This window comes from Anser brachyrhynchus (assembly GCF_964034855.1).
Source record: "Anser brachyrhynchus genome assembly, chromosome: 18".
In the NCBI taxonomy this organism is placed as follows: domain Eukaryota; kingdom Metazoa; phylum Chordata; class Aves; order Anseriformes; family Anatidae; genus Anser; species Anser brachyrhynchus.
In genome coordinates, this window is record NC_137711.1 from 10,327,235 (window position 1) to 10,354,816 (window position 27,582).

A 27,582-nucleotide genomic window follows, 5' to 3' on the forward strand; every position below is an offset into this window, starting at 1 on the left:
GGGCGGGGGGCGCCGAGGGGGCGGGCGGCGGCCGCGGGGCCGCGCTGAGGCCGGGCCGGGCCGAGCCGAGCGGAGCCGAGCCGGGCGGCCCCGAGCGGAGCCGAGCCGCCCCAGCCATGCAGCCGTGCGCGGCCGCGGGCACATGGGGCAGCCCCTGAAGCGGCGCCTCGACGTGCCCGGCGCGGTGCCCTCGGTGCTGCGGCGGCGGCTGCTGCTGCTGGGCGCCATGCTCGGCCTCTGGCTCTGCCTCTTCTACTCGTGCGGCGGCTCCTGCGCCGGGCTGGCGGCCCCCGGGGGCTCCCCGGCTCCGCGGGGTCCGTCGGGGGGCGGCCCGCCCCCCCCGCCCCCCCCGGGGCTGCCCGAGGCCGCCCGCCCCATCTCCAGCCTCGCCGACGGCACCGGCAGCAAGCGGCTGCCGCAGGCCGTCATCATCGGCGTGAAGAAGGGGGGGACGCGGGCGCTGCTGGAGTTCCTGCGGGTGCACCCCGACGTGCGCGCCGTCGGCGCCGAGCCCCATTTCTTCGACCGCAACTACGAGCGGGGCCTCGCCTGGTACAGGTACGGCACGGCGCGGGGGGGGGGGGGGGCGGACGGGGCGCCCCCTCCTCTGCCCTTTTATTCCCTCCCCACAGCGATGTTCCGCCGCAGGCACCCCCCCCCCCCCCTCCAACAAGAAAAAACCCCAAATCCGAAAAAAAAGACCCAAAGCCCGCTCTCGGCCCCGCGCCAGGCCCCGCTCTCCCCGTTACCCTCGGCGGCCGCCGCAGCGGTGCGGAGCATGTAGTGTTAAAATAATACACAAACGCTTTTCTTTTCTCCTTCCCCGCCGCTCATCTCGCTGAGCTCCCGGGGCTTTATTTTTTATGATCTTCGTTATTTATTTGCCGGCTCCTCGGCTTCCCGCACCCTCGGAGCGCGGCCGGGGCGGGACCCTCGGGGGGGGCAGTTCATAGAGGGGACGGGAGAAGGGGCCGGGGGGGCGGCCGGCGGCGTGCGGGGCGTTAAAAGCGTTATTAAAAGCGTTATTAAAAGCGTTATTAAAAGCGTTATTAAAAGCGTTATTAAAAGCGTTATTAAAAGCGTTATTAAAAGCGGAAAAAGCGCTAAAAAGAAAGCTCAAAAATCGCGGCACAGCTTCCCGCAGATGCCCCCGTGCGGGAGCCCGCAGGGTGCGGGGGGGATGCGCAGCCCCGACGGCAGCACCGTCCCGTATCCCCTGGGTGCCTCCGGGCTTTAATTCGGCTTTAATTCGGCTTTGATTCGGCCTCTGCCGGCTGTGCGCAGGGGGCAGCGACCCCAGCCTTGTGCCCGGGAGGCAGCCGAGCGGCGCTGAGCCCCGGTAGCGGGGAGGGGAGCTGCCACCCTGCGAGGTTTTGCGGCGGGTGTCGCACGGTGCCAGCCCTCGGCTCGTGGTCGAGGTTGGGGTCTGGCCGGGCAGGAGGCGTTTCTGGGAGCGCTTTCGTTTTAGGGAACTGTAGGATTTGGGTGGAGGGTGCGGCGGGTCGTCCCGGAGCAGCTGAGGGGAAATCTTGGTGCGTTTTGGTGAAAAAAATATATATATTTCCCCGCAAAAATGTTTCTTTGGGGTTTTGAAAGGAGGGCTTGTATGTTGCAGAGCTGAGGAGCTGTCAGGATTTATTAGCGAAATGGTGTTGTAGGTGTTGAACTCTGTTTTTAATTAGGCACCTAAATTAGACCGTAAAATGGTTGATTAATCTTTTACAAGAAGGAGGTGGAAGGGGAGAAGGAGGGAATAATGCTTATGGTCGCATCGATCTGTTACCCCAGGCGCAGCGGCCGCCAGTCCCGGTTCGGAGGACACCCCTCGCGCTTACGTTCGGAGAAGCTGCCACCGAAGTTGCCCTTAACTTCTTAAACCGCTTCTCGGGCTGAGCTGCCCCGACTGGAGCAGCACGGGCCCTGATTCCCCAGCCCCAGGGCTGAGCAGAGGCTCTGCGGGGGGCTGCTCTCCCCAGAACCTGCCCGCTCTTCAGGTCCGAGCCCCCGGTGCCCAGCCGGCAGCGCCGTCCGCCTGCCTGCGGCACCGGGATCGGGGAGCGAGGGAGGCTGAATAAACGCCTCAGTGCCCGACACACGGGGGGAGGAATTTGCCCAAATCAACGGACGAGTGCTTGCGTTATTTCTAGCTTGGCTACGAGTTAGACGCAGGAGTTTGTTTCTCTGAATTTCAGCATTAGAAATCGGGTGCTGCCTAGCCCCAAACTCCTCCTGACTCCAGTGAATCGGCTTCTCAGCGCTCCTCGAGAGCACGCCGATTTCCACGAGCCCCAGCGAGGCTTTTATTTATTATCTTAATGTCAAAACGGAGAAGCGTTTGTGTTTGCTTGTTAATGGCCCAATAAAATCCGATAAAAAAATGCTGTAAAATATCCGCCGTGCCAGTAGCCGTGCACCGAGCTGGGCGAGCCTCGTCCCCGTTTTTCAGATGCTTTTGCACAAATTGGCTCGGCTGAACTTTGGACCTGGGGCAGCGTGCGTGCCCGGTTGTTGCAGTTTAACCCCATTGCCTGGCTTTGAAAAGACGAAGATGCAAGTTTTGACCCACGCCTCGTGGAAAGGAGGTTTTATTCCATGGGCTTCTGGCTAAATCTGGTCAGATCTGCTAGGAGGCTTTCTTGGGTTGGTTTTTTTTTTTTTTTGCCTCTCTAAAAAGTTGTTGCTGCCATGCAACGAAGTATCCCAAAGGGAAGTTTCTGCAGATTTATGAGAGGCAGAATCATCTCAAATTTGCTTGTTGGGCTTGATGAAAGCTGGTGTTCGGGGGTGTTTGTGACTACCCATAGCGATGTAAGTACTGCGCCGTGCTAAAGCTTTCACGTACAGTAAGTAACTTCTGAAGGAGGGACTGAAAACTTTTTTTCTTGCTCCGTTTGCCGCTAAGTGGAGGAGTTTAAAGTAGAATTTGTTTTTCCCTGTTTGTGTGGAAGGCAAAACAGCATCGAGGGGTGCTGACCGCTGTTCCTAAAAAGCAGAGGGAGAAGAAGGAAAAATTAAATAGATTTTCGATAGCGAGTTAGCTGGGAATCCAATGGAAACGACCTCAGTCCGCACGTTGCGGGGTTGCCCCCCCCGGTAATGAATGCAGCATGTTAACTGCTTGGAGTGAAAATATTTACCATGACAGAGGAGAAAGGGATCCAGCCCCTGCTGCAAACTGATTGTAAGTAGCACCGGGGATTTGGGGCGCTAACGAAGTTTCCCTGCGCAGCAGCGAGGCTGCGGCAGCTCAGCTGCCTGTGTGCCCGTCTGCGCGGACGAGCGGCCCCCGACAGCCCCGAGGAAGCTGCTGGAGGGGCTGGGGGGGGATTTGCTTCTCCCCAGCCTGGGAAGTAAGTCCTTCGGCTTTTCTTTTAATTTCCTCCCGTTTCGCGCAGTGGTGATGCGCTTTTAATACAGTCGGGACATGAAAGCCTTTTGTCCTGTAATTAATGTGAGGGAAAAAAAAAAAAAAACCATGGTGTCATTAGGGTTACGTGTTTAGGGTTTTGTTTTTTTTTTTTTCCTTTATTTCTCACTTCGGGCCCGGTGGGCTGTGGCACCCAGTCCTGCCGCGGCTGAGCGTTCCCAGCCCCGCTCCCCCTCGCTGATTTATCGACGAGTCTGCGCCCTCCGCCAGGACCCCCGGGCACGCCGGCTCTGGGTCAGTCGCGGCGCTGGCCCAGGCTCCGCGGGCTGCAGGGCGCAGACTGCTTTCTCTTTTTTTTTTTTTTCCTTTTTTTTCCTTCCTTCTCTGTGCCGAAACGCGTGGCTGGGTAGGGTCAGCAGGACCAGGTCCGGCTGTGAGCAGTGAGCAGCTTCAGGCGTGCGTTTCTTACGCTCCCCAGCCACCTAAATAAGCAGAGGGGACCTTAAAGTGCAAAGCGCTGCTTTGTGGCAATTGTTGAAGTAGGGGAAAACGTCCTTATTTGTTGTTTTTTGGGGGGTTTTGTTTTTGTATTTGTGTTTTTTTTTTTTCTTTTCCCCCCAGGAGCCTCCTTTTTTCCCCGAGGTGGGGCTGAGCAGCGCGCTGCTGGGAGCGGAGGAAGGATAAGGCAGCTGATGGCTAGGAGGGGTGAAAGCTCTGCTGCACCAAGGGTAAATCTTGAGAGAGGCAGAATTTTACCCGTGTTTGGCCGTTGTCTGTAAATCCCGAATTCACGGTGGCAGCAAGTTGAACACCCGTGTCTCGCTTGCCACCACGAGCACACCACCCTGCGTGCCTCCTGCCCCACCACAGCCCGGTGTCTGCAAGCTCCCCGCGTTATTTCCACGGGGCGTCCCGCGGCTCCTTGGCCCCAGGAAGCTCGGGAACAGGCCCGCTTCTCCCAGGGGAGCTCCGTGTAAAAGCCCCCGTGGCTGATTGAGGACCTGTTCCTCCAGCGCGCTCCCAGGAGCTGCCTGGGGTTGGAACCAGCGCGTCCCAAGGCACAGTTGTGCTCTCCAGGGTGGCTTTGCCAAGCAGCGGTCCCGCTGAGATTTTATCTACTTGATGTAAAAATATATCATAGAAAAAGCAAACTATTGACCGTGCCTTGTGCCGTGCTGACTTTTCGTGGTCCCCCTTGACCCGCGCCCAGGAGCGGGGCCGGCTGTGTACCCTCGGCCTCTCCCACCACCACCGCCTTTGGTCGCCGGGCCAAGTTCGGAAGCAAACGGCCCCAAAAAGAAGGGCTGGGCTGCTATAATCAGTCAGCAAGGCCCTTGTGTTTGCATGGGCTCATTCCTCCAGATCTGAGGAGGGTTGAGTTGTTCAAACAGATGGCGAAGATTATTCGTGTTGCTGGGGTTTCAGCGCGCCGCTCCGTTTCAAGCATGTTGCCCGATATGACGCACGTGACAAGTTCTTCCCAGCACGACGCTGGGGGGGACGACATTGTCTGCCGCGATCGGGTTTCACGGCCTCACCTGTTGAGCTGCTGAACTTTTCAACGTTGGCCATGCGTTGGGGGCGACTTATTTGGCTGGTGGATCTGCTTGGCTAATCGCGTTAGCGCAGCGCCGTGCCGGGGAGCGCTCTGCTCCTTCTTGGCGTGAGAATGGTGGGAAGAAAAACCCACGGGCTGGGCTCCGGCTTTGGGATTTTTAAATTATTTTTTTTCTTGTTAAAGTGGGCAGATCTCTGTAACGTGCTGTGCTTCGGATACCTCCGGGCGCTTCCAGTGAAGGCTTTGCTTTTTAAAGCATCCAGCGAGCCCCAGATGTGGTGGCTCTAAAAACTTGACCTAAACTGCCGTCCTTCCGAGCTGCGTTTCAGACCTGCCCAGGTCCTGAACTTGTCTCACCGTCAGGCCTCGCTTGCTAAACTGCTCTGTCTGCCCGAGCCCGGATTCGGTGCTATTAATCCATCCCGAGTGGCAGGAAGCCTAATTAAGTGATCTTTCAGCGCCGGCGTTCACCTCTTCTGCCGGTGTGACCGTGGGTGATCAATGGGTCACGGGGATAATGAATGGGCCGGGGCGCTGCGGGGACGCTTCACACGTGGGCTCCAACAACAAACAGCGGGGCTCGTTATTGCAGCGGTGTAATTAGGGGGTCAGGGGCTATCGGCGCTACCTGTTGTCACCACGTGGGCAGTGACCGGAGGGGACGCCTCTTCCTCGGCGGGGAGTGACTAAGTGCTGCGCCGGGTTGGGGCTTGCTGCCGATGAGTGTGCCGGGCTTGCCCACGCCGGTGCAATTTCAGGTCTTTCAGCGGCTGGTGGGGAGTTTCTTAATTAGCTCGTGAGCAACGCCGAGCGCGTCAGAGAAGAGCGCAGCCCGGCGGCTGTCACCAGCGGCGGCCGGGAGGTGACTGAGTCAATGTGGCCCTCGTCTGGGCTAACGTGAAGGGGAGGAGGGCTCCGGTGGGGAAGTGCATCCGTGGGGTTGGCGTGGGGCCGGGGGTGATGCTGGTTGTCGTTGGGTGTGCTGCCGTGGGGCAGCAAAGGGTCCCTCTGAGCTCCTCCTGCCTGCGGGATGTGGTGTGCCGTGGATTTTAGCTCAGTCCTAAAGGTTACAGGAGGGACACAACCTCTGCTGGTGCCACGTTGGCTTCAAACGTTCTCCGGGGTGGCTTCTGCTCTTTGTAACAGCTCTGAGGACCAAGGGGGAGAATACGGGGTGCTGCGGTGTTGTGTGCGCTGCGCTCGTGCTCGGAGGCGGCGAGGGACCTCGAGGTGCGGGGAGCCGTGAGCCGGTCTCCTCGATGGCTGGCGTCCCAAATCTTCTGTCCTGGCCCTGGCAGCACGTGGGCTCCTTCAGGAGTTGTGTGGAGAGGCTCGGAGGTTTGGGTGGCTGGGGATTTTGGTGCTGCTGGTGGGAGAGTTGGAGGAAAATAGATGTCAAAGTGCTGGCAAGAAGACCTCACGCTGACTTCAAGTAACTGAATATTTCACTTTGTATTTCTGCTGTTGCGGTTTGTGAGCATGGTGGTGCCCTGTCACCGGGTGGGCAGCAGGGGAGGGGAGAACTTGATTTAAAGAAAAATAGTGTTGTGTTCTGCTAAATCCTTCACGTCTCCTTTAACCTCCTCAGAAGTGCCCTGGAACCAGTCTTGTTCAGAATCTGTTTGGTTTTTCCCTCTCCTGCGGAAAAGGGATGGAGATGGGAATGTCCCCGCTGAGGGACACTGAGCGCTGCCCTGAAGGGCATCACGGCAGTGGAGCATCTGACCCCAAAATGATTTTGTGGCTGCCGGTCACCCCTGTTCTCCAGGTGACTTTGTACAGCTTGGGGCAATGACGCCCACTCGTAAGGGCAGCTCAGGGCCACCCTGTAGATCTCTTGCTGCTAAAATACACGAGGTCGGGGCTGTAACCCGGCCAGCCAGCTCGGGGGGTGCTGCGGGGGGCTTCTGAAAACCCACCGCAGTGCCCAGCTTGGTGCAGAGGAGCCCCTCCTGGGGGCTGGCAGGCCCGTTCCTGCCGGTGTGAGCAGAGAGCGAGGGTTGGGCACGGGATTTTATTTTATGTGCCTGTGCACAGCATTATAGGAAGACGTATATATTTTATACATCCCTCGCTGAATGTAAATGTGAGGCCAAATCCTGCGCTGCTGCAGCAGTGGTCCTGTGGCACCGAGCGCAGCTGGAGTGGGAACGCTGATCCTGGTGCAAAGTGCGCTTCTCCTGCCTGGATCTGGCCCTAGGGAGGGGATGGGACCTCAGCCCCGTGCTGGTGGCCTGGGCAGGAGCAGCTGCTCTGCAGGAACTGAGTTTTGAAATTTCCCTGTGTTCGATGCTGTCCAAACAGGATCAGGCCCCCGGCGTGCATCCATGTGATGGCGAATTCAGAAAACACTTCTCCAGCAGCACGCGCGTCCTCTTGGGCAAAATCCATCCCAGTGATTAACTTTGCTAAAGCCCCCGGAAAGCAGCTCTGCGTTCCGGCCCCTCCGAGGCACCGAATCCAAACTTGTCGGAAAACGGGACAGCCGGCGACGTGCCGGTGGAGGCGGAGGAAGTCATTGGAAAAGTGCTGAGAGGTGGTGGGAGGACGACTGAAGGCAGGAAAAGCTGAGCGTGTTGGCACGGCGCTGAGGTTGGGATCGCAGCAGGATTTTTGGGTTCGTCCTGGTGATGTGCAGGGGGCTGAGCCCAGCACTGCCGCGGTCGGTGCTGAGACCTTCCCGTCACTAGGGGGAGGACAAAACCCCGGCGCTGCGTTCATCGAGTTCCCTGCCTCTTCATCGGGCTATTAAATATTTGTTTAAAAACTGGCACGGCCTGCAGCTCTGGCACGCACGCAGCTTATATTTTAAAGATGTATTAGGCTTGGAAGGAGCGCAGGACGTGTTGAAGTAAACAGCAGGTGTGTCGCAGCCCGTCAGAGCCAGCGGTGTCCCGAGCTGGCTCGTTTGTGAGGCTGGGGGACCTGCAGGGGCCCCAGCAGCTCCCCCTGCCCCGCGTCCCCGTGCAAAGGATGCTCGACGCAGTGCCTCTGGGCTCTGACCCCCGAGTGCCCACAAATTGGAGCCTCACCACTGTCCCCATCCTCTGCACGTGGGCTGAGCTGGGGGCAGGTCCCCAGAGCAGCCCAGGGATGGGCACCTGAACATCCCTGAGCGTTTGCCCTGGCATCGCCGTGGCTCTGGGTGAGCTGAGCCATGCAAAAGCCAAGCAGCCGGAGCATCGCCCCTGCTCAAGGTGGATGGGCACGAGGGATCAGCAAAGCCCACCTCCTGCCGTCTTCACCAGGGCTGCTCATGAGCTTGCTGCAACTTAACGCAAAGCTTGTAGTAGCTCCTGTTTTTTTAATTCCCTCCTTAGCAGGTCTGGTATCTAACAAGCCCTGGGCTGTCTGCCTGGTGTTTTGTAAAGTGGAGGGAGTAGCTAGCAGGGGGTGCTGAGCAGCGAGCGAAGCCTTGGGAGAAGATACGGGCCGTGCCAAAGCAGAAGTGGAATAGCAGGTTAGTGTTTCACGCTGGGTTTGCTGCGAGCCGAGAGGGGCCGGGAGCTGCCGTCTGCTCCGAAGCCTCTTAATTACAGGCTGGCGCGGCGCTGCCCGGCCAGCTCGGCGCGGGGAGGAGCGTCCCGTCCCGGTGTCTCGGCGCACCCCGACGCCTCGGCCACCCGCCCTCGCTGCACCGTGGCTCCCCCCAGAGACGGTTTCAAGGTCAGGCTGCTAAATGCAGTGTAATAATTAATTAAGCTATATATAAACAGCAAGCTCACGCGGTCCTAAAGCAGATTTGGAGCGCGGGAGTTTCCTCTCGCCCGCCTTCCTCCCGGCGGCCGTTTCCTCGCTCGGTTTCTCCGCGGCGAGCCCTGCAGTTGTCACGCTCGGCCGTCCCAGCACGGGTCACCAGTTGTGGTGAGCAGCTGCAGGGCTGGGGCTGAGCCGAAAAAACATGGGGGCAGAGCAAAGCCTGCCTGCTCCTGGGCTCCCCGCCTCGCCCAGTTCCCCCATCGATCCCAGTCTTCTGGTGGTGCTGGAGGAAGGAACGTGTGGTATCTCTGCCTTCCCCATCCATGCACGGTACTGGGAAGGATGCTGGGATTCACCTTCAGCAACAGGCATCGCAGGACTCCTGTTGCTGTGAGGCTCAGCATAGCAATAACCCAGCTGTGTAATTTTTTATTTGCCCCTGTGGTGGTGGGAGAAGCGCTCCGTGGAAAGCTGGTTTCCGTGGGGTTTGGAGCATGGAGGTGGGTGAGTAAGCCAGGCTGGGTTTCCTGGAAAAGCTACAGCAACCTAAAGTTTGTAACGAGGCATGAAATTGGAGCCAAACAAATGCTTGCGGGGTGATTCCTGCAGAGCTGAGATTTGGACAGTATCAAAACCGATGCTCTTTTTATTTTTAAACCCTTGCATCTATCCAAAATGGGTCAAAACTCATTGCAAACCCCAAAAGTAAACATTTAGGGGTAAGGCTTAGTTCATACTGCAGGTTACTTTTGATGGAGCTGCAGAAACATCCCAGGAAAACTACAAGCTGTATCTCTTCATCAGGCAGAGGCGGTCTGTGCTGTCAGGTGCTGAGACTGTCGGAGAAGAGCAGAGCAGCTTTCAGCACGTGCAGATCAGGCTGGGTTTTGAAGAGCATGAGTACGCCACACACATCTACCAAGTCTGATCCTTGGCTTCATATAGGGGAATCTTTGGAAAACCCCAACAGACCCCACAGGCGGCTCCAGGAGTGGGGCAGCAGCATCGCTGCACGCCTTGCTTCCCTTCTGCTGCTGCACCACGGCACCTACTGGTGCATGACCACGTGGACCCGTGTGCTGATGGCCGCCACCGGGGCTGGGGGCCGGTGGGAAGAGGTGCCTGGGGTGATGGGCTCCATGCAAGAGGTTGCATGTGGGTGCTGAGGTTGCCCTTCCCCAGATCCGTGGCTCTCTGGGACAGGAGTGACTTGTCTCAGTTTGCAGGCACTGGGATGTGTCTACCTCCAGGAGCTGGAGGCAGAGAGTAGGGGCTTTGTGAGGGCTCACAATGGAGTCCCGAATTACTTCAGTCCTGGTCGGAGGGGGCCCGGCTGTCTCTTTGGGAACCCAAGGGTGTAGAGATCAAAGGTGCGGGTGAGTCAATTACAATTCACATTTGGTTCATCCATATGTTTGGGTATTTGAAAGGCTTCAATGGTAACCCATTTTATATCTCTTATGCCCATTGATTTGTTAATCTGACACTCGGTTTCATCTGAATGACAATGGCGCTCATTCAGACTCCTCGGTGTTCAGGGAAAAGTCATTTCACTTGGGTTGTGCTCCAAGGCCTCAGCATACCAGCCCACTGGGCTCTTTGTGCCGAGGGGCTGGCGGACCAGGGGATAATTCAGCCCTGCAGCCGGCTTCAGAAGGAGATGGGCTCGTAACAGCAAGGGCCGGGGTTGGTTTGTGCATGCATTTCTCCAAGACCTTGCTGTTGGGGCGGACCTGCTACCGGTGGGAACACTGGAGGCAGATGTTGGGTTTTGGCACGGTGATTTTGCTCCACGAGGTCCTTTCTGCTCACCACCGTAGCCTCGGACCTGCCCTCGGAGCCGGCAGGGTGCAAAGCGGGCAGGGTTACAAGGCAAGGACCCAAGCTCTCCCAAGCAAGGAGAACCCTCCCAAACACAGCCCGAGCGAGTGTGTTGGACTAGATCAAATTATCGGTATGGCAACGCGCAGTCTCTAATTATGGGAATACCTTTTTAATTAGAAGTAGTGCTTTGCATCTGCTGTACTTGCAGCAGAGCATCTCCACCAGCTGAGTCTGCTCTTTAAAGAGCCCTTGACTGCGTTTGGCTGCCTGCTGGTGACCAATTTCGATCCCACGTAATGACTGGGGCAGGAGGGGCGGCTGCACCCAGACCTGCTCCTTCTTGTTCCCCTAATTGGAGCCTGTCTCCCTCCTCCGCTGGGGATCTCGCTCCTTCCCAGGGCTGTTTGTGTTTCCTTCTGCTCTGCCCTGGGCTCCGCAGCGCCGCTGGGACCCACCTCGTGGCATGGCCGCACCGCCGCCTCCGTTGCCTCTGTGGGCACGTTCCTCTTTCAGCCTGGAATTTAATTTCATTTTCTGTCTCCGGTGTTTGCTGTGGGGAGGCACTGAGGAGGGCCCTACTGGTCTGACTGGAGGCGCTGTGGGAGGAGGATCCCACTCCGGACACGCGTTGTCCCTCACAACCTGGCCTGTTTACAACGGATCTTCGTTTCGCAGGCCCCGGCTACACCTTAATGGCTGTAATGGCAAATCCATTAACGAATGAGGTGAGGCGGCAATCCCATTTGTGTTCAGATGCATTTAGGGATCAGTGCTGAGAGGATCACCGGTGTGATCCAGGCCTGTTGTTCCAGTGGGTGGCAAATACAGCTCGCCCCGAGGTGGGCCGCGCGGACCAGGCCCGTGGCCAGATGGCCACCGGTTGTGGTCATGTTGATGCCGCCCGCCGTGTGCCCGGTGCATGTGTCACCTTCTTTAGCAAGGAACATCTGCTCGGGCTGGGATGGAGGCAGGAGACCTCGGGAAGTGACTCGGGTGGCTCGGTGTGAGTAAGCCTAAACCAATTTAGGGTTCCTGAAGGACTCGACGGGCTGGTGAGGGCAACGAGCGGCCAGCTGGAGCCGTGGGGCCTGCGCCGCCCTGTCCCCATCTGCCGCAAGGTAGAAATGCTTGGTTTAGCAGCAGGTCTGAGCCTTCTACGTGAGGACGTCAAAGCGTGTTAGAAATGTGAGGTTTTGCTGTACAGCAGGGAGCAGGAGAGCTGGGCCCTGTGAGTGTGGGGTGTGCTGGCTTGGTTGGCGCCGCCCCATGCAGCTGCTCCTCCTGAGTTTGTTCATCGCTGCAGTACCAGCGGGACGTTAACCTGTCCTCTGACGGTCAGGGGGGGACCCATTACCTTGAAGCAGTCCCGTTACCTTTGTCCTGTTACCTTTGAAGCAGTCGCGGGGGATCCCCAGTGCCAGCCGCAGGTGGTTCGGGTGCTGCTGAAGAGCCAGGCGGAGGCACACAGCTGGGGGCTGGCAGCAGCTTCCCGGCATCGCTCGGACCATGTTACGAGCACACATCCATACGTGGCTCGTATCAAGAAGGACAGAAAAAAATAACTTTTTGAAGGGGTTGATGGTGCAAATGGAAAGCTGGCTGCTTTGCGAACTGTCATTTCCAAGGCCTCTGCTGTTCAGGCAGTGCCGGTCGCTTACCTTTTGCCCACAGTATCCCATTAGGCACAGAAGGTGGATTCCTGGAGATGACGTGCGGCTTTTTAAAGATCTGCAGCCCGTTAGGTAGATACGTATCTGTCTCCAGGCTGCTCTGAAGCCTGCTCTGGCCTTGCCACCCCGAGAGCTCCATTCCTGCAGGCTGCACAGGGGCCGAGCCGCTCCACGGAGGATGCTCCGAGGACTCCCCGTGCCTGGAGGAGAGCTCTGCTGGATGAACAGAGCAGTTTCTCCGCTCCGCTGTCCCCACGGTGAGGAAGAGGAGCAGAGCTCACACAGCTGCCACCAGCACCCGTCCCTTTCAGGGCTCTTTTCCCACCCCCTCTAGCGTGTCCCACACCACGGGCAGACGGATCACTGAGGGTGCCTCCCTCGGGCAGCGAGGGGCTTTATCAGGGGCTTCGCTCCTAATCACAGGAGGGCTGGGCTTCGTCGGGGCCATGTGTGTCGAGGAGGCAAGGAGAGCCCTCCCTGTGCAAATGGGAGGCCGCTCGCACGGGCGCTGAACAAAAGGCGGCATTATCGGTGTGACTTGTTACCTGCCTGTGCAGGCACGCAGATTAGGACATTAATTTAGGTCTTGGGGGAGAAACACAAAAGACCTCTCAGCGGGGCTGTGATTTATGAACTTGGCGAGAGGGGAGCGCGGGTCCTGCCCGTATCTCGCTGCGTTGGTTTTGTTCGGTGGCTGTTGACTTGTGCAGCGTTTAGTTAGGGGGTGGCTCTGCGGTTTGTGGGCTTTAGTTTTTTCCTCTCTGCAGTGAAATCAGAGCAGGTGAAACGTGGTGCCCTGGCTGTTCCAGGGAGAGGGGAGGTGTGGGAAGGGGAAGGGGTGCAGAAGCATGGGCGTCCCCTGTGCCATAGCTCATCCCTGGGATGCAGTGCTTGAGCTTTGCGTGTCCCAGTTGGCTGTCAGCCTGCTGTGAGTTGTCTTCTCGTGCTCCTGTCCCAGCTGGAACCTCATGAGATGTTGCTGAGCCCGCAGCCACGATGTCCTAAAGCTGTGTGGGAACAGCCACCCACATCCAGCTGCCTTTGGTTGTTGGAGGCTGCTGCAGTGCTCGCTGCTGTGTTCTCGTTCAGCAGGCGCTTGTATTTAGAAAGTGGATTTACAAGCATAAAAATCCATCTCCATGTAAACCCTACAGACTGCCGCCCCAAGATGGACCCACGCAGGTGTTGCCTCTCTTGATCCAAGCTCTTCTGTTCTGGGGAAGCGCTCCCTGTTGCAGCGTGCCTGCAGAAATGCTGCCACGGTGTGTAGGGGCCCTACAATGCCGGGGGGTTACATGACGTGACCCTTTTCTCCGGCATTAAATACACAAGCCGTGCCTCTCGGGTCCAAAACGAGACGTGCTGTGCTCGCTGGGCTCCCCACCACCAGCATGAAGGGTTCCTGGAGAAGGCCTTTAGGGATGAGGCTGGTCGATAACCTGCCATGGGCTTATGGGGTTATAGGGATGTGGTGGGGATAGGAAATTCCTCCGGGTATCCTAGCAGGGGACAGGAGGCCCCGTGCTGGGGACAAGGCTTGGGGTCTGGCCCCAAGCACATCCCTTTGGGGTGGCCAGGAGGATGCTCTGCTCTGCCAGCCATGGAGGGACGTTGGGCTCTCGTGGTAGTCACCGTGCTGCTTGTGTTGGGCATCGAATTCTTGAAAGACCTGGGGCTCCAGGGGCACCGGCTGAAAGCCAAACTGTGATCCCCCAAATCCTCGTGTGCATGGGCCTTAACCCTATAGAGGCTGATCCCTTTGCTGCAGGGACGTGCTTCTCCAGGAACAAGGAGAGGTGCCTGAAGGACAAGTGAGGAGCAGCGCCTGTGGGGCTTCAACGTCTTGGAGAGGATCAGGGCTGTTACTGTGAATGAGGAGAGGAAATGAGTGAGTGGGGGAGCAGCCTGGGGCCGTACAGGGGGGCAGCCTGGGACTATGGGCTCCGTGCTGGGCAGGTGCCCACGCTGCTGAGGGCTGGACACCAGCAGCTCTGGCTGCTGCTCCCCTCCGTGACACCGGTGGTGGCTGAGCTCGGAGGGCAGCCCAGGCAGCTGCATGGATGCCTGAGGGGCTGCTGCCGCGAGGAGATGCTGGCCATCAAACCCACGGCCTCTGTCACCCCGCATCTCCTGGGGGTGCGCAGGGCGTCTCCCAGGAGCCGCCACTTCCACTGCGGGCCCCACGGAGGGGAGCAGAAGTGCTGGGGTTACCTGCTGGGGAGCTGCTGCTTGCTTCTCTGGGCCAGCCTTATTTTGGACGGGGACGTTTGGTTCCCGCAGCTCAGCAGGCGCTGGTCGCAGCGTCCCGCAGAGGGGGGATCTCCGCTTCCCGAACAGTCGCGCTCCCGAAGCAGCGTCGCGGTACCAGGCTGCGTTAAACCAGCGGTCCCTGCGAGGTGCTCCGAGAGCATCGTTGTGTTGCTGCGAATACAGAAGTGGATCCACCGAACCTTTGTATCGCAGAAGCTCAGTAAACACAACGCAGCTCAGGGCTGTGAGTCTCTGAGGGAAGGGAAGTGGCTGGTCCTTCTGGTTGGCACTGTGTGAGAGCCAGGAGTCGGGCAGGGGCAGCTGGGAGAAGTGCTCACCCAGGGAGCGCGTTGTGAGCGCTGAGTCTCTGCAGGTGCCTAAAACCCTGCCTCCTTTTCCTCCCTTTTTGCCTAATTTATAGAAGGAAGTGTTACTGCTGCCTTGCACTGAACTCCTGGACACCATGAAGGGAACCTGAGCCCCCCGTGCGCTGGGCGAAGGAGCTGCTGGTGGAGGCAGGGAGGCCTCGTGGTGCCCGAGGAGGGGGAAGGAGGCTGCACGGGTGCAGCTGGAGCACTTGTGCCGGGATAAATTGCGTTGAAACCTTTCGGTGGGGTGTGCCTAGAGGGAACATCACGCAGGAGTAAAATACTTGGCTGGGGGCAGCTGGCCTGCGGTCTGCTGGAATAAAGCCTCCTGTCCCAGTTTGCCAGTTAGCTCAGTCGTGTTTCCTGCTGGGTTTGGGGTTGTTTTTCCCCCTTAAATCACACGTTTCACAGAACTGCCCCCTCCCTGCTCTTCTTTTAAACAAAAACAGTGGTTTTCTTTTTCTTTTTTTTTTTTTGAAATGGAGACAGATTACTCTAATCTCACATGACTCGAGCAGTGGGCAGCGAAGTCCGGTGCTGCTGTGCAATATTCTGAAGAACTCACCCAGAAACAGCAATTAGCTTTTAATGGGGGCGCCGTGCCCGCCAGGAAGAGGAACCGGAGCTCTTTGTGCCCGGGGCGGCAGCGGGGGGACCTGGTGGCCCTGAAAGGGACCGGGCTTGACCGGGAGGAGTAAGATGCTCATTTCAGCCCCACCCCCTTTCTGCACTCAAAAGCTCTTATTTTCAGAGTAAAGCACTATTGAGGTGTCGGGACAATGGAGACCAAATCCTGCTGGGGGAAGGGAGGTGCTGGCAATTGCATCTTTTGTTGCTTTTACTCCTCTCCCTGCCTATGGCCTTCCCCCTGGAAGAAATGCACATAGATGCTCGCTAGTTGATAATGCAATCACTTTCTTGGGACTTTGCTAATAGGATTATAATTATTACTGGAGATAAAGTGAAGTGAATGGAATATTTACCACTTCATCTTAAATTATTGTAAATCCCTCCAAAGCAGCCCTTTGATATGTAAAGCGCCGCCCCCTTCCCCTCAGCGAAGATCATTATTTAGTGGAAGTTCAGAGCTTTTAAGTACGACGGGGGACAGAAAGAGGCTTTGCTGTTTATATAAAGAGCAGAACCTATATAATGAACTGCCGGACTTGATGAATATCTTGCCTGGCTCCAGCAAAGGCGGAGGGAAAGTTCTTGGGGAGCGTTTGTAACCGGGATGCAGGGCTGGGGCACGAGACCGGGTGCTGGTGCACGAAGAGCAAGCAAGGAGCTGGGGCGGGCTGTGCTCCCTGCAAGTCTGTGTGATGGGTGAGAGAGCTGCCAAAGCACAGACAAACTGCTCCAGGGCCGGGAAGGTCCTGAGCTGAATTTGGTGGAGGCAGGAGCGCTGCTTGGTGGCTGCCCGAGCCCTCCCGTGGCCAGGGTTAGAGGCCACAGCGGCTTTGTCCCAGCCCAGGAGCTGTCGTGCTGCCCCTGTTCCCTGCGAGTACCTGGGGTGGGCAGCAGCAGCGCGTGGGCACCCTGGCCAGCAGGAGGGACCTTCTCCCGTGAGTCCCTCCCAAGGTTTCAGGCTGCTGGTCCCCATCCCCTTGAGCCTTCCTCTCAACGCTGTGTTAGGATGGACATTTTTTTTTTGTGCCCATTGCCAAGGGTGGGCATGTCCTCGTCATCCTCACGGAATCTTTGTGGCACTTTGGCTCTCCAGTGAGGGCACAAACTGTCCCGGTGCAGACAAGGCTGCCGATGCAGCGCTGCTCTAAGTTATTCCCTCCCCTGTAGTCTTCAGCTGTACGGTGCGGCACGCATCGCCCCATCCCCTCCTCGGGGCTCTGCATGCAGTGGGAAGGACCAGCTGCTGGTGCCCCCTGTTCCCCCTCTCTCCCCAGCGTTTGATGGGGTTTTCATCCTCATCAGAGGAACTGAGGTCAGACTCCGTGGCTGGAGCCTGTTCCCAGGCGGTGGTGGACACCGGGACGTGAGGACAGCAGCTCTCCGTCCCGTCGGGGCCCATGGAGGGAGCTTCTCGCTGGGGAGCCTTCACGTGCTTCCTCTCCTCCCCTAATGCCCAGAGTCTGCAACAGGTGACGGGGACCTGAGAGATCTGGGGGCAGGGAGCGAGGAGGGTGAGAAAAACACAGCTTTCATGCCCACGTATTATTTTCCCCTTTCCCTTCTCCTTTATCTCCCCCTTTCTCACCCCTGAAGTTCATTAATTCCCATCATCTGGTTTGTGTAAGCGTCGTGGCGAGTGTTCGAGGGAGCAGGATAGAGTTACACCCGTTTCAAAAAGGCCGGGGCTGGTTCGCAGCCGTTCCCTTTTATTGTTGTATAATTTGCCAACCCAAACATCGGGCTCCCCGCTCGAGACAAAGGCACACATGTTGCTCTCACCGCTGCTAATAAAAAGAGGAGAGGCCGCGTGCTACCGTACCGGTCCTTGGTGCGGCGGCGGGAGGAGAGGGCAGCCCGAGACGGGGAAATCGGGCTGAGAAAAATCAGATGTGGCAAATAATAAACCAACAAGTGCTCCCGCCCTCCAACAGGGGTTTGCCGTTGCCTCTCCTCTCTTGGTTTCTTCCTCTCCATCATCCTCCTCCTTTCCCGGCCGGATCTGCTGGCACCAGCAAGCCGAGCGTCGAAGCCAGCGCGCCTCGCTGCCGGTGGCAGGCTCCGTGATGCCATTAAAAGGCTTTATTACTCCTACGTTCTTTCCCCGGGCTTGTCAGGTCCTTGCTTTAGAGCAGTATTTCTGGGACTTGATGATTTTATGGTCGAGCTTTAGGGAAAAGCAGCCATAAAGGCTCAGACTCTCGTGGGGAGGCTCAGCCCTGCCGTTTGTCCCTGCGTGCTCGGGACCGGGCTCTTATCTCGGCGCTGTTCCTATCTTCTGCAAAGCTCAGCCTGGGCTTTAAAGAGCCTCCCGATAATCCTGCTCCTTTCGGCTTTTGCTTTCTTGTAACCAATATAAGGGGGTTTGCTTTCCAGTGATAGCGGAGGTAGCGGTGCGTGGTTTAAGCTCCACAAAGCCAGCTGAAAGCCAGGGGTAAATACCGGCCGACGGTGTCTGGGTGCTGCGGTACCCCACGGAGGGAGCTGGGGACGGAGCCTTCGAGGCCCTCCCGTGCTGCATCCCCCTGGGACTGGGACGGGAGCAGTTCTGCTGGTGCTGAGCACTGCTGAGAGGGGCAGAATGGGACCGGGACAGGTCCGGCGTGGTGGCCTTGGGACCCGATGCTGGTGATGCTCGGGGTTTTTGCTTCCCAGACCTTCGCTCGCTATCAGGTGCTGACAGGGGGCTGGAGCCAGCGGTGTTAATGCAGCCCTTGCTCCGCTCACCGCTGTGTTTTTCCTGCTTTCTGACAGAGGTTGGCACTAACTGAGTGTTGTCCTGGCAGGGCGGCTGAAGGCAGAGCTGCTCGCTGCCAGCCCCATCCCTTCCTGCCTGTCTGCAGCTCAGATCGATCTCACTTGGCCAAAATTTATTTATTTATAGGGAGATAAGAAGCCGGGGGATGCAAAATGGGAATTGCAAGGGGAACGGCAGTGAAGCCTTTCTCAAATGCATCTTTGATTTAAGGCAGCAGGCAGATGGACTGTGGCTTTGGGGGTACCCTGAGCTGAGTGGGGCCAGGGACCCAAACGGCCCTGGGGAACAGGGATGGGATGGGAGAGTGTGCATGGGCTGCAGAGCATCAGCACGGGAGTCTTCGTCCTGCCTCGTCTTCTGTATTTGTTTCTGTAAAGGTTTTCTGACCTGCTGCCATCAGGCTTGTTTGCTTTCAGCGTCCCAGGCAGCCTGCAAGTTAGAAAAGTGACAAAAGCCACGCCGAGTTCTTCAGTTGCTCCGAACTGTCTCACTGTGTGTGCTGGGCTGCCTCGGCTGTTCACCTCACCTGGGGGCTAAAAGTCTCCTCCAGGCTGGGAGAAGAGTTTTTGTGCTTGCTTCTTCCATTTCTGTTCACCTCCTTGCCATACGCTTTCGGGCTAATCCGTGTGGTTTTTCAGACTGCCTGTTGCGAGGATTTGGGGGCACTTTCCCCAGAAACTGTCAGGTTTCCAAATTTTGGTTTTCTGGGAAGAAATGACTTTTTCTTTTCTCGAAACACCCGTCAGGAATTTGGGTAGAACGTGGCCAGAAATAGGCTGGATGCTCTGCGTGCGCACCGCTGGGCGGCCGAGCAAACACTCCTGGGTTACAGGGCCGAGCTCGGCGTAAACGTGGCTGGTGTCCAAAATAGTTCGATTTGCTTTTTTTTCCCACCTTTCCTCTATTTTCCTTGCTTCTAAGGCACAGCTGGAAGGGAAAGTCTAAAAATCCTGCACAGAAAGCTGTTCTTGCTATGTCTGCCACACGGCTTGTTGCAAACGCTGCCCGGTCTGCCCCATAGTCTGCAGGGAACTTGTTGGCGTCCCGAGATTTTGGTGATCTGCCCTAGCTTTAATGATGCTTCTCATGGTTGTAGAATTCCCTGCACACAGCTAGCGCTCTCCCTTTGGAGTGAGGTTTTGTTGTCCTTGCAGAGGGAAACTGAGGCAGCTCAGGGGGATGGGGGGGGGGTCTGGGGGTGGGGACACTTTGAGACCGGAGCGAGCCTTTGCTGCAGCACGAGGCACCCCCACTTGAGCCCCACCGGTGCATGGGGAGCCTTGTACCCCCCCTCTGCCCCCTGCTTTGTTTCGCTGGGGTGCTGTGGGCACTGTTTTGGGGGGGCAGCTCCTGTGCCAGGGAGGTTTGGGGCAGCGCGGGACGTGGGGACAGCGCTCGCTTCCTCGCCAAGCACGGCGTCCATGCGGCTCCCGGAGTGATGCTGTGACAGTGCTGGGTGCCTCCGGTTCCTGGGTAGCACAAAGGACGGATCCAGCGCCAAGCCCACCCCAGGAAGGAGAAATCATAATCCGCTTGGCTCCGGGACTGGTGGCCGGGGGCAGGAGCACCTGGGCGCGCCAGGTCCCTGCTGGGCGGCCTGACGGTGCCCTCCGTACGGGCGGGGGGCTGGGGGGGACACCTCTGCCCCCAGGCTGGGCCAGCGCGGCCACACCGCGGGGCTTGGGGCTCCCACAGCCCCCACGGGGATGTTTTCGGGCGGCAGGAGGTGACCGACATCCCCGGGGGCACAAACAGTCCTAGCCATGCCGACAGCTAGCAGAGGTGGCTCACTGCGATGCGGGCAGGTGTAGGGGACCGGCTGTCCCTCCCCAGGGCAGGATTCCCAGTTGGGTGATGCTGCTGGTCCTGCTGGGCACCAGTATGCCCCCTGCAGCGCTGCTCCCCTCCCAGGGAGGCTGCGGTCTGTCCTGCACGTCTGTCTGTCCTGCCTGCCCGCCTGTCCTACCTGCCGCCCGCGACGCCCCGCCGCTGCCGGCAGAGAGGCGGCCGCAGATTAGCCCGCAGCCCCTCCGCACAGACAGGAGCTGCCACCAAGGGCATTAGGCTGCGGGATTGGATTACCCCGGGGCCACCTGTCAACCCCACTCGGTAAATTTATCTTGCTCAGAGTCCGGTTTTCACATTAGAGAAGTTTGCACTTAAAAAAATAACCCCTCACCCCCCACCCTGAGCCCCTCTGAGCCGGGCAGGGTTTATTTTAGCATCCCGTCCTGTTGTGGGCTTCAGAGCTGCACAGGGCTGGGGATTAGGGCTGTTTGAACGGGGAGAGCCTTTATTGGGTTACCCTAAGTGGTTAACAGGTAAAGTAGGCCAATCCATCTTTAGGCTAAGCCTATCACTGCGCCTACGAAGGGTGCAGGCTTCGTGGGGGGAATACTCATTAGTGGAAAAGCTTTGCCTCTGTCTCTCTCAGCGTGGTCATAGCTCGGAGTTCCCTGCCTGGGGGAAGCTCATGGCCGTGATCCCACCGCCTCTCCGTCCTCCCCTGGGACCCCAGGCGCTGTGTGCAGTGCTCAGGGATGCAGGGCTTTGCTGCTTGGCATCCTGGCGTTCCTCTCCTGTGCCCACAGAGCAGCAGCTCGTCCCTTCCCGAGCGGGGACGCAGGGAGAGGGTTCAAAGGCAGGGCTTCGGCGCTGGGACTCTCTGCTCTGGGATGTTCTCAAGGCTGAAAGGGCTTAAAAGGCTCAGACAGTTCCCAGTCAATCTGAAACAGGATGATTCGGGTGCACGCGCTGGCTCCAGAGGTTTTTGAATCCCAGATTGCCAGAAGGCAGGAGGATAACAAGGCAGGAGGATAACAAGGCAGCAGGGACCGCGTGCCAAGCTTCTCATGCCGTCTTCATTTTCCACCCTGCTACCCGCTGCAGCTCGTCTCCATCCAGCGCCGTCCTGACCGGTGCCGCAGCTTTGTCTGCGCTCAGGTGGCCGCTTCCCACAGCCCAACTCCCTCCTCGCCTCCCTTTCCTCTCCCGTATGGGCAGCGGCTGCGTCTCGGCACCCTGCCTTGCACCACGAAGCCGCCAGGTCTGTAACGTGTCCGTGAAGCCTCCGTGGAAAGCAGGGGCCCCGCAGCGCTCAGGAGCTGCCCTGGGGCGGAGTGCACGGGGGTCCTGCACCGCGCTGGGATCTTGCTGATCCCGCTCCTCTCTCCGTGGCTGCAGCTCCTCCAGCTGTCAGGGCTCTGTTTTCCCCTTCCTTTGGCACTGCCCTTGGTGTCTGGCAGCCGCAGGAGCAGACGTGTTCCGGGCTGGAGCCTGCTCCTGCTCCCAGCGCCGCCTGCACCGGGCGCGTTGTGCCGGAGCTGCAGCGCTCTGCCCGGGCCCATTTGCCCTCCTCCAGGTGTGGTGCGAATGGGAACAAACCCCTCGTGGTGACTTTTCCGCCTGCGTGAGTTCAGAGCAGTAAACCTACCCGCTCCTCCTGTCCCCGAGGCTCTGCTGTCTCTGGCTGCCAGCACGACGGGTGCTGCCTCTGTGGGAGATTTCGGGAGCCCTGGGAAAGCTCTGCGCTGCAGACAGGCCCGTGCCGTGAAACTTGGCCTTCCTGGCTGTGATGCTGTCAGGGGTTCAAACCACGTCCACGGGCCACAGCGTTTGGCTTCGCTCTCTGCTCTCCAGCTGTCGGGCAGCCACGTTTCCAGCAAGGCGGTGTCCAAGGCAGTCCCCAGGACCTTAATGGTGGGCTCTGCCCCGCACCCGTCTGCATGGAGGAAGGAGAGTGCTGGAGGGGCCGGGTTTGATGGATCCTGTTCTCGTTTTGGGGTTGAAGGCCCCGTTTCTCTCTCTGCTCCTCTTAGCCCAGAGGTGGTAGCAGTGTCAGTGTGCTTTGGCTTCTCTCGCCCTGGTGGGTCACCAGCTCTGCACGTGCCGTGGAATGTTCACATGTTGTGCACGTGCCAGGAATTTAGCTCCTCTCCAAAAACACCACTTCTGGGAGGGCTGGAGATGGACAGAACCGAGTGCGCTCAGCTTGTCGGCAATAAGACACCTTGGTTGGCCTCAGGCACAGCTCAGGAGCGGGGCTTCAGGCGCTGGTGGCTCTGCGAGGACACTGCCATGGGGCTGGTGGATGCCTCCTAGACGAGGAGCTGCTCCCTCCTGACTTCCACTTCTGGCTCCTCTGGGTTCCCGAAGCGCTAATTAAGAGTTTCCCAACCAGATCGCCTGACTCCGCACCTCCACCCCCAGCAATTTCCTCCTTTTTCCCAGGGCTCTGGGGCCCAGCCCTACCCATGGCCTCTCTTGTGCAAGGAGAAAAAAACCTAAGCCTTGCATCATTCCCAGGAGACTGGTAAATGCGGGTTGCAGCAGCCCTGGAGGGGAAGTCGGACGCGATGTTCAGGGCCTGTACGATGGACCTGCTGCTGCTAAGGGTGCAGCGTGACCGACCCGGGCACGTCCCGGGGAGCGCTCGCCTCTCCTGGCAGGTCCCAGGCCCTGAAGGACTTTGTGGGTTGACACCAACCCCTTAAATCAAGCTGGGGAGCGCTCGGTGGCCAACGCAGGATGTACCACTCAGATTTAATGTGGCCATAAAAAGAGACACGGCTTAAGGAGTAGTCTGTCAAAATCCACATCAGCCCACATTAGATTTAAGAGTTACTCTCTGAGCATTAATGACTGGCACTGTCTGCGAAGGCGCGACCAGTTTGCCAAATTCTCCAGAAAGGCAAGGGATCTGTCTGTTTTATTTCGGTCGCTGCTTGCCAGCATGTGCCAGCTCCTGGTTTCCAGAAGCTCTCAGGCCCCAGGAGCCTGGTGGACCGGACACAAGTTGTGTCTGCGTGTGATGTTCCACTTGTGTGCCTTGAAACAGCAGCCCCAGGGGATGCTGCCACCCCTGGGGCCCCTTTGCCTGGGGCCCACCACCACCTCTCCTGGTCACCCAGGCGGAGCTGGCGTGGGGGTCATTGCCCACCAGGGTCCTGTGCACAAGGCGGGTCTGGGCTGCACAGAGCTCCCCTCCTGCGTGATGCAGAGGACGGAGGGGTGTGTAGTCACCGGGCCCTTGCCGGTAAGCACACTGCATAAAGATAAAGCCAGGAGACGAAGCAGAATGCCAGGTGCAACCTCCATCAAACAGCAGGCGCATAAACAGCTACTGTCTGAATACCGTAGGCACGCAACACTTTGTGGTTCAATCAAACCACTCGTTCTGGAATTTCCTATCATTTGCCCTCAGATCAGATGGGTCGTATTTTTTCCCCCTTGGCTTCTTATTCAGGGCAACCGCTGGAATCAGCACAGATACCAGCGGTGTTTTGAATCGCAAGGGCCCGCAGTGATCTTTGCTGTAGATGCGTAAAAGCCAAGGGGAAGAAGCAGCCGCTGTGTGCGGTGCGGCCGAGGGAAACGCTCTTCGAGGGTGGCAGATCACACGCTCACCGGTCACTTCTCTGCGATGGGTGGATGCTTTCAGAACTTAATCAAGTTTTATAGCTTTAATTTTGTGACAGACTCCCCTCTTGCCTTTTTTAACCGTCTCACAGCAAATGAGCCCCATTGGGTATAAAGGGAAAGAACTGGCAGAAGGTCTAAAATATTTAGGCTTGTCCATGAATGTTAGGAAAAAATGACTCTTTTTGCTTTGAGCCACTTCCGCCGTTTCTGCAAGATCTTCGGTTTTTCCCCGTGTGGTTAATTAGAAATAGCCAGGGCAATGTGGTGGAATTGCTCAAGGATTTGGGCTTCAAGGGTGTTTTGTGAGGGTGCACCCTGCCTGGGAGCTGAGGTTTCCATGCTTGTATGCCGTATTCCAACTAGCTGCAGCCAGCGTGGTGGCGGCGGAGAGAGGTTGTCCGCGCTGGGTGCAGGACTGGGATGCGCTGAAGGTGCCCCCAGCAGCTCTTGATGCTCCTTCTTGTGCTTCTTAGGGAAAAACTCTGCTGGGTGCAGGGACCAACGTAGCTGGGTGACGAGCTAGGCATATGCTGGGGACAAATTGCACCCTCTCGCCTGAATTGGGAAAAATATCACATTTGGGATGCTAAGGGAAAGCAGAGTGGATGCGCTTCGGTGAGCTCCTGGCTTCTGCTAAGCCCTTCTTTTCGTTACCGTGGGGAAAATGAGCTCTGGGCCGGGGGCTCTCTGCTGTTGACCTGAGCCACGCGAAATGCTGCCGTGGACTCATCCTGACCAGCTGGGAACTGGCATGGTACATGCAGCCACGTACGTGTGGCCTGACTCATCTAACCCTGGGAGATTGCTCAGCTGGATTTCTAACAGTAGCCTTTAATAATAATAATCCCTCCCCAGCCTCTAAATCATTGGAAAATGGATTTATCAGTACAAGCTGAATGACCCACGTAGGCATTTTAGGGGGGAAAATTCTTGTGTATCTGTGCTTGAGTACGCGTGTTTCCATGTATGCTGTTCCCTGCTGTAACCCGTGCGTGTGTTCTGCCGGCAGGGACCTCATGCCCAGGACCCTGGAGGGGCAGATCACCATGGAGAAGACCCCCAGCTACTTCGTCACCAAGGAGGCCCCGGCCCGCATCTCCTCCATGTCCAAGGGCACGAAGCTCATCGTGGTGGTGCGGGACCCCGTGACCAGAGCCATCTCGGACTACACCCAGACGCTCTCCAAGAAGCCCGATATCCCCACCTTTGAGAGCCTGACCTTCAAAAACAGGACTACGGGCCTGATCGACACCTCGTGGAGCGCCATCCAGATCGGCATCTACGCCAAGCACCTGGAGAACTGGCTCCTCTACTTCCCCATCGGGCAGATCCTCTTCGTCAGCGGGGAGAGGCTGATCAGCGACCCCGCGGGGGAGCTGGGCCGGGTCCAGGACTTTCTGGGCCTCAAGAGGATCATCACCGACAAACACTTCTACTTCAACAAAACCAAGGGCTTCCCCTGCCTGAAGAAGGCGGAGGGCAGCAGCAAACCCCACTGCCTGGGGAAAACGAAAGGCAGGACCCACCCCGACATCGACCAGGAGGTGGTGCAGAGGCTGCGGGACTTCTACCGGCCTTTCAACATGAAGTTCTACCAGATGACGGGGCAGGACTTCGGCTGGGACTGAGGCTGGTGTGGGAAAGTCCCCTGTAATTACTTGCCCAGCACGGTTTGCGTATATAAAGAGATATATATGTATGTAAAATGTACAGAAATCTATTTTATAATAATTTATTTTTAATTCTTAAGCAATTAATTCACTAAGCTGCCTAACCGCACTGGCTAGAATGGTAGCCCGTAACCTGTTTAACATTCCACCCTGTTTAATTCTAATATGTCTCTCCTTTCTTTTTTTTTTCCTCCCATTTTCTCTTCTTTTTGGTTTGGTTTGTAACAGACGGTGCTTCCATTTTTCCTAAAGAATATTTGTATTTAAAAAATCGAAAAAAAAAAAAGAAAAAAAAAGAAAGGGCGGGAGGGGAGGGAAAGCACAAATTTATTTTTGTTACGGGTATCTGGCCTTTATAAACACTTGCTTTCCCTATTCCGGTGTCCCGGTCTCTGCTCCCTCGTCCCAGGTGGGTTCTGTGGGGTGGGCGGGGGGCGGCCGTGCACCTCCCTGCAGCCTTGGGTGCCTGCGTGGAGCACCCCAAGCCATACAGCCCCTGCTCGGTGTCCCGGGCTCCGTGGGGCTCTTTGCCTTGCGGAGAGGCCCCAGAGCCTGTGGTGTGGGCAGAGCCGGCCCCTCAGCCTGCTTCTCCTTGCGTGGTGGCAAGGAGGCTCTTTCCCACAACCCCTCTATGCATTTTAAATCTTTACTGCAGGACAAATGTGAAAATGTGTGTGTGTAGGTGCCGCGCTCCGTGCCGCCTCGGTGCCTGCACACGTGCTGAGATTTCCCAGGTAGTTCATTTACTTCTGCAGCTTCCTTGCTCCTGCCAGCCCATTGGAGCTGTTTGCTGTGGCTGTTTGGTGGGGAAAAGGTTCTTTGGAGCTGGTCTGGGTCTGGTCCTGGTCCTGCTCAGGTGCATACAGCCCAGAGCAGACCCAGCTGCTGCAGAGGTGTGCAGGCAGAGCGCTGCCCTTTGGGGCTTTGGTTGAACCTCAGGGCTCCGGGCTCAGCTCGGCTCGGCCCACCCGGCAGTGCTGGTGAGGCGTGCGTGGGCTCACAGTGGGGTGCTGAGCACCGGTGTGCCCTAGAGGAACAGGAGATGCTGAGCACAATGAGGCTGAGCCTCGTAGTAAACCTGCTGAGAGCTGGATCAGCTCCCTCCTTGGGCTTTGCCTCCAAACATGTCTTCCTACAAAAAGAAAGTGGGGCGAATCCTCTTCTTTGTACCCCGAGCCATTTCTAGCACCAAAGCAACGCTTAGGACCGACGTGGTCCTGCTGCCGGAGGTCACCAACGTGAGCATGGGACCTGCTGTGCTGTGCAGGTTGAGGGAGCATGCACACCACCCTGTCCTGCAAAACGCAGCTGGGAACCCAGGGTGGTTGGATCTATGCACGTTTGGGGTCTTTGGTGCCCAGCCAGGCCCCTGGCCCCGCTCCCTGGGCAGGTGATGGATACACGAGCACATCACAAAACCCTGTGGCGTTGGGTGGCCCAGGAGAAGGCGCTGCAGGGGTTGGGTGGGGTGGTAAGTAAATGCTTCCTGGTGGAAAAGAGTGACTTGGGGTTCTCAAACCCTCAGTCTTCCTACTATGCAACGTGTGGAAGACGCTCGTCCTCTCCACCCAGCCCGGGGCGAGCTCCCAGCCGTGGCTGCGCTGGCCACGTCCTTCCATGCAGTCACCACTTTGGTGGCTTCCTTGCCCGCGGGTCCCCCTGGGGCACGTGTGCGTGCCTGGTGTTTAATGCTGGACCATTGAGCATCCTCCTTCCTCTCCTCCTGGAAACAGCTTTTTCATGTCCTGATGCCTTCCTCAGCTGTATGGCGGAGCGTGGGCTTAATTTGTATAATCAAGCCCTGCTGCAAAAAGCCCTCATGAAGCAATCTTGTTGGAGAGTAGAAACACAGAGGGTGAATAATAACTCATCTAACCTTAAGCAAATCGTTAGGCCTTTGTAATGAAGTCTGTAGCAGACTTCATCTAATATAAAGGCCTTACCTAACAATGTGACAAGAAAGGTGAATTCCCCGTGGCGTACATCTGGTTGCTAATACCGGAATCAGTTCTATTGCCATCATTAAAAAAAAAAAAAAACTTCTTTTTTTCTAAGTTAAGTTTGGAGGTGTGATTAGAAGTTCTTTTTTTTTTTGTTCCTTTTTTTTCAATTTTGTTTTTCCTTCACATTGTTACATTAATTTATGGCTGAGTTTCATTCAGTCCTGTATTCAGAAGTGCAGTACAGCTATTAGTGATGTGTTGTCTGTAACATGGTACTGTAGAGTAGCCAATTTGTTTAAAAAAAAAAAAAAAGAACAAAATGGAAAGAAAAAAAAAAGCCTGAAAAAAAATGTAAATCAAATATTTTGTGGTATGAACAACACAAATTAATTTTACACAGAGAAAGATGTTTCTAGGAAAATGGAAT

At 57.2% G+C, this 27,582-nt stretch overlaps 1 protein-coding gene across 1 annotated transcript; it reads left to right on the forward strand.

Moving 5' to 3' along the window:
• Positions 1 to 27,582, forward strand: LOC308180136 (heparan sulfate glucosamine 3-O-sulfotransferase 3B1-like). The gene is made up of 2 exons (XM_080561330.1): positions 1 to 558; positions 24,552 to 27,582. Exons 1-2 carry the CDS (start codon positions 143 to 145, stop codon positions 25,168 to 25,170), a joined length of 1,035 nt encoding a protein of 344 aa, XP_080417456.1. The 5' UTR covers positions 1 to 142; the 3' UTR covers positions 25,171 to 27,582.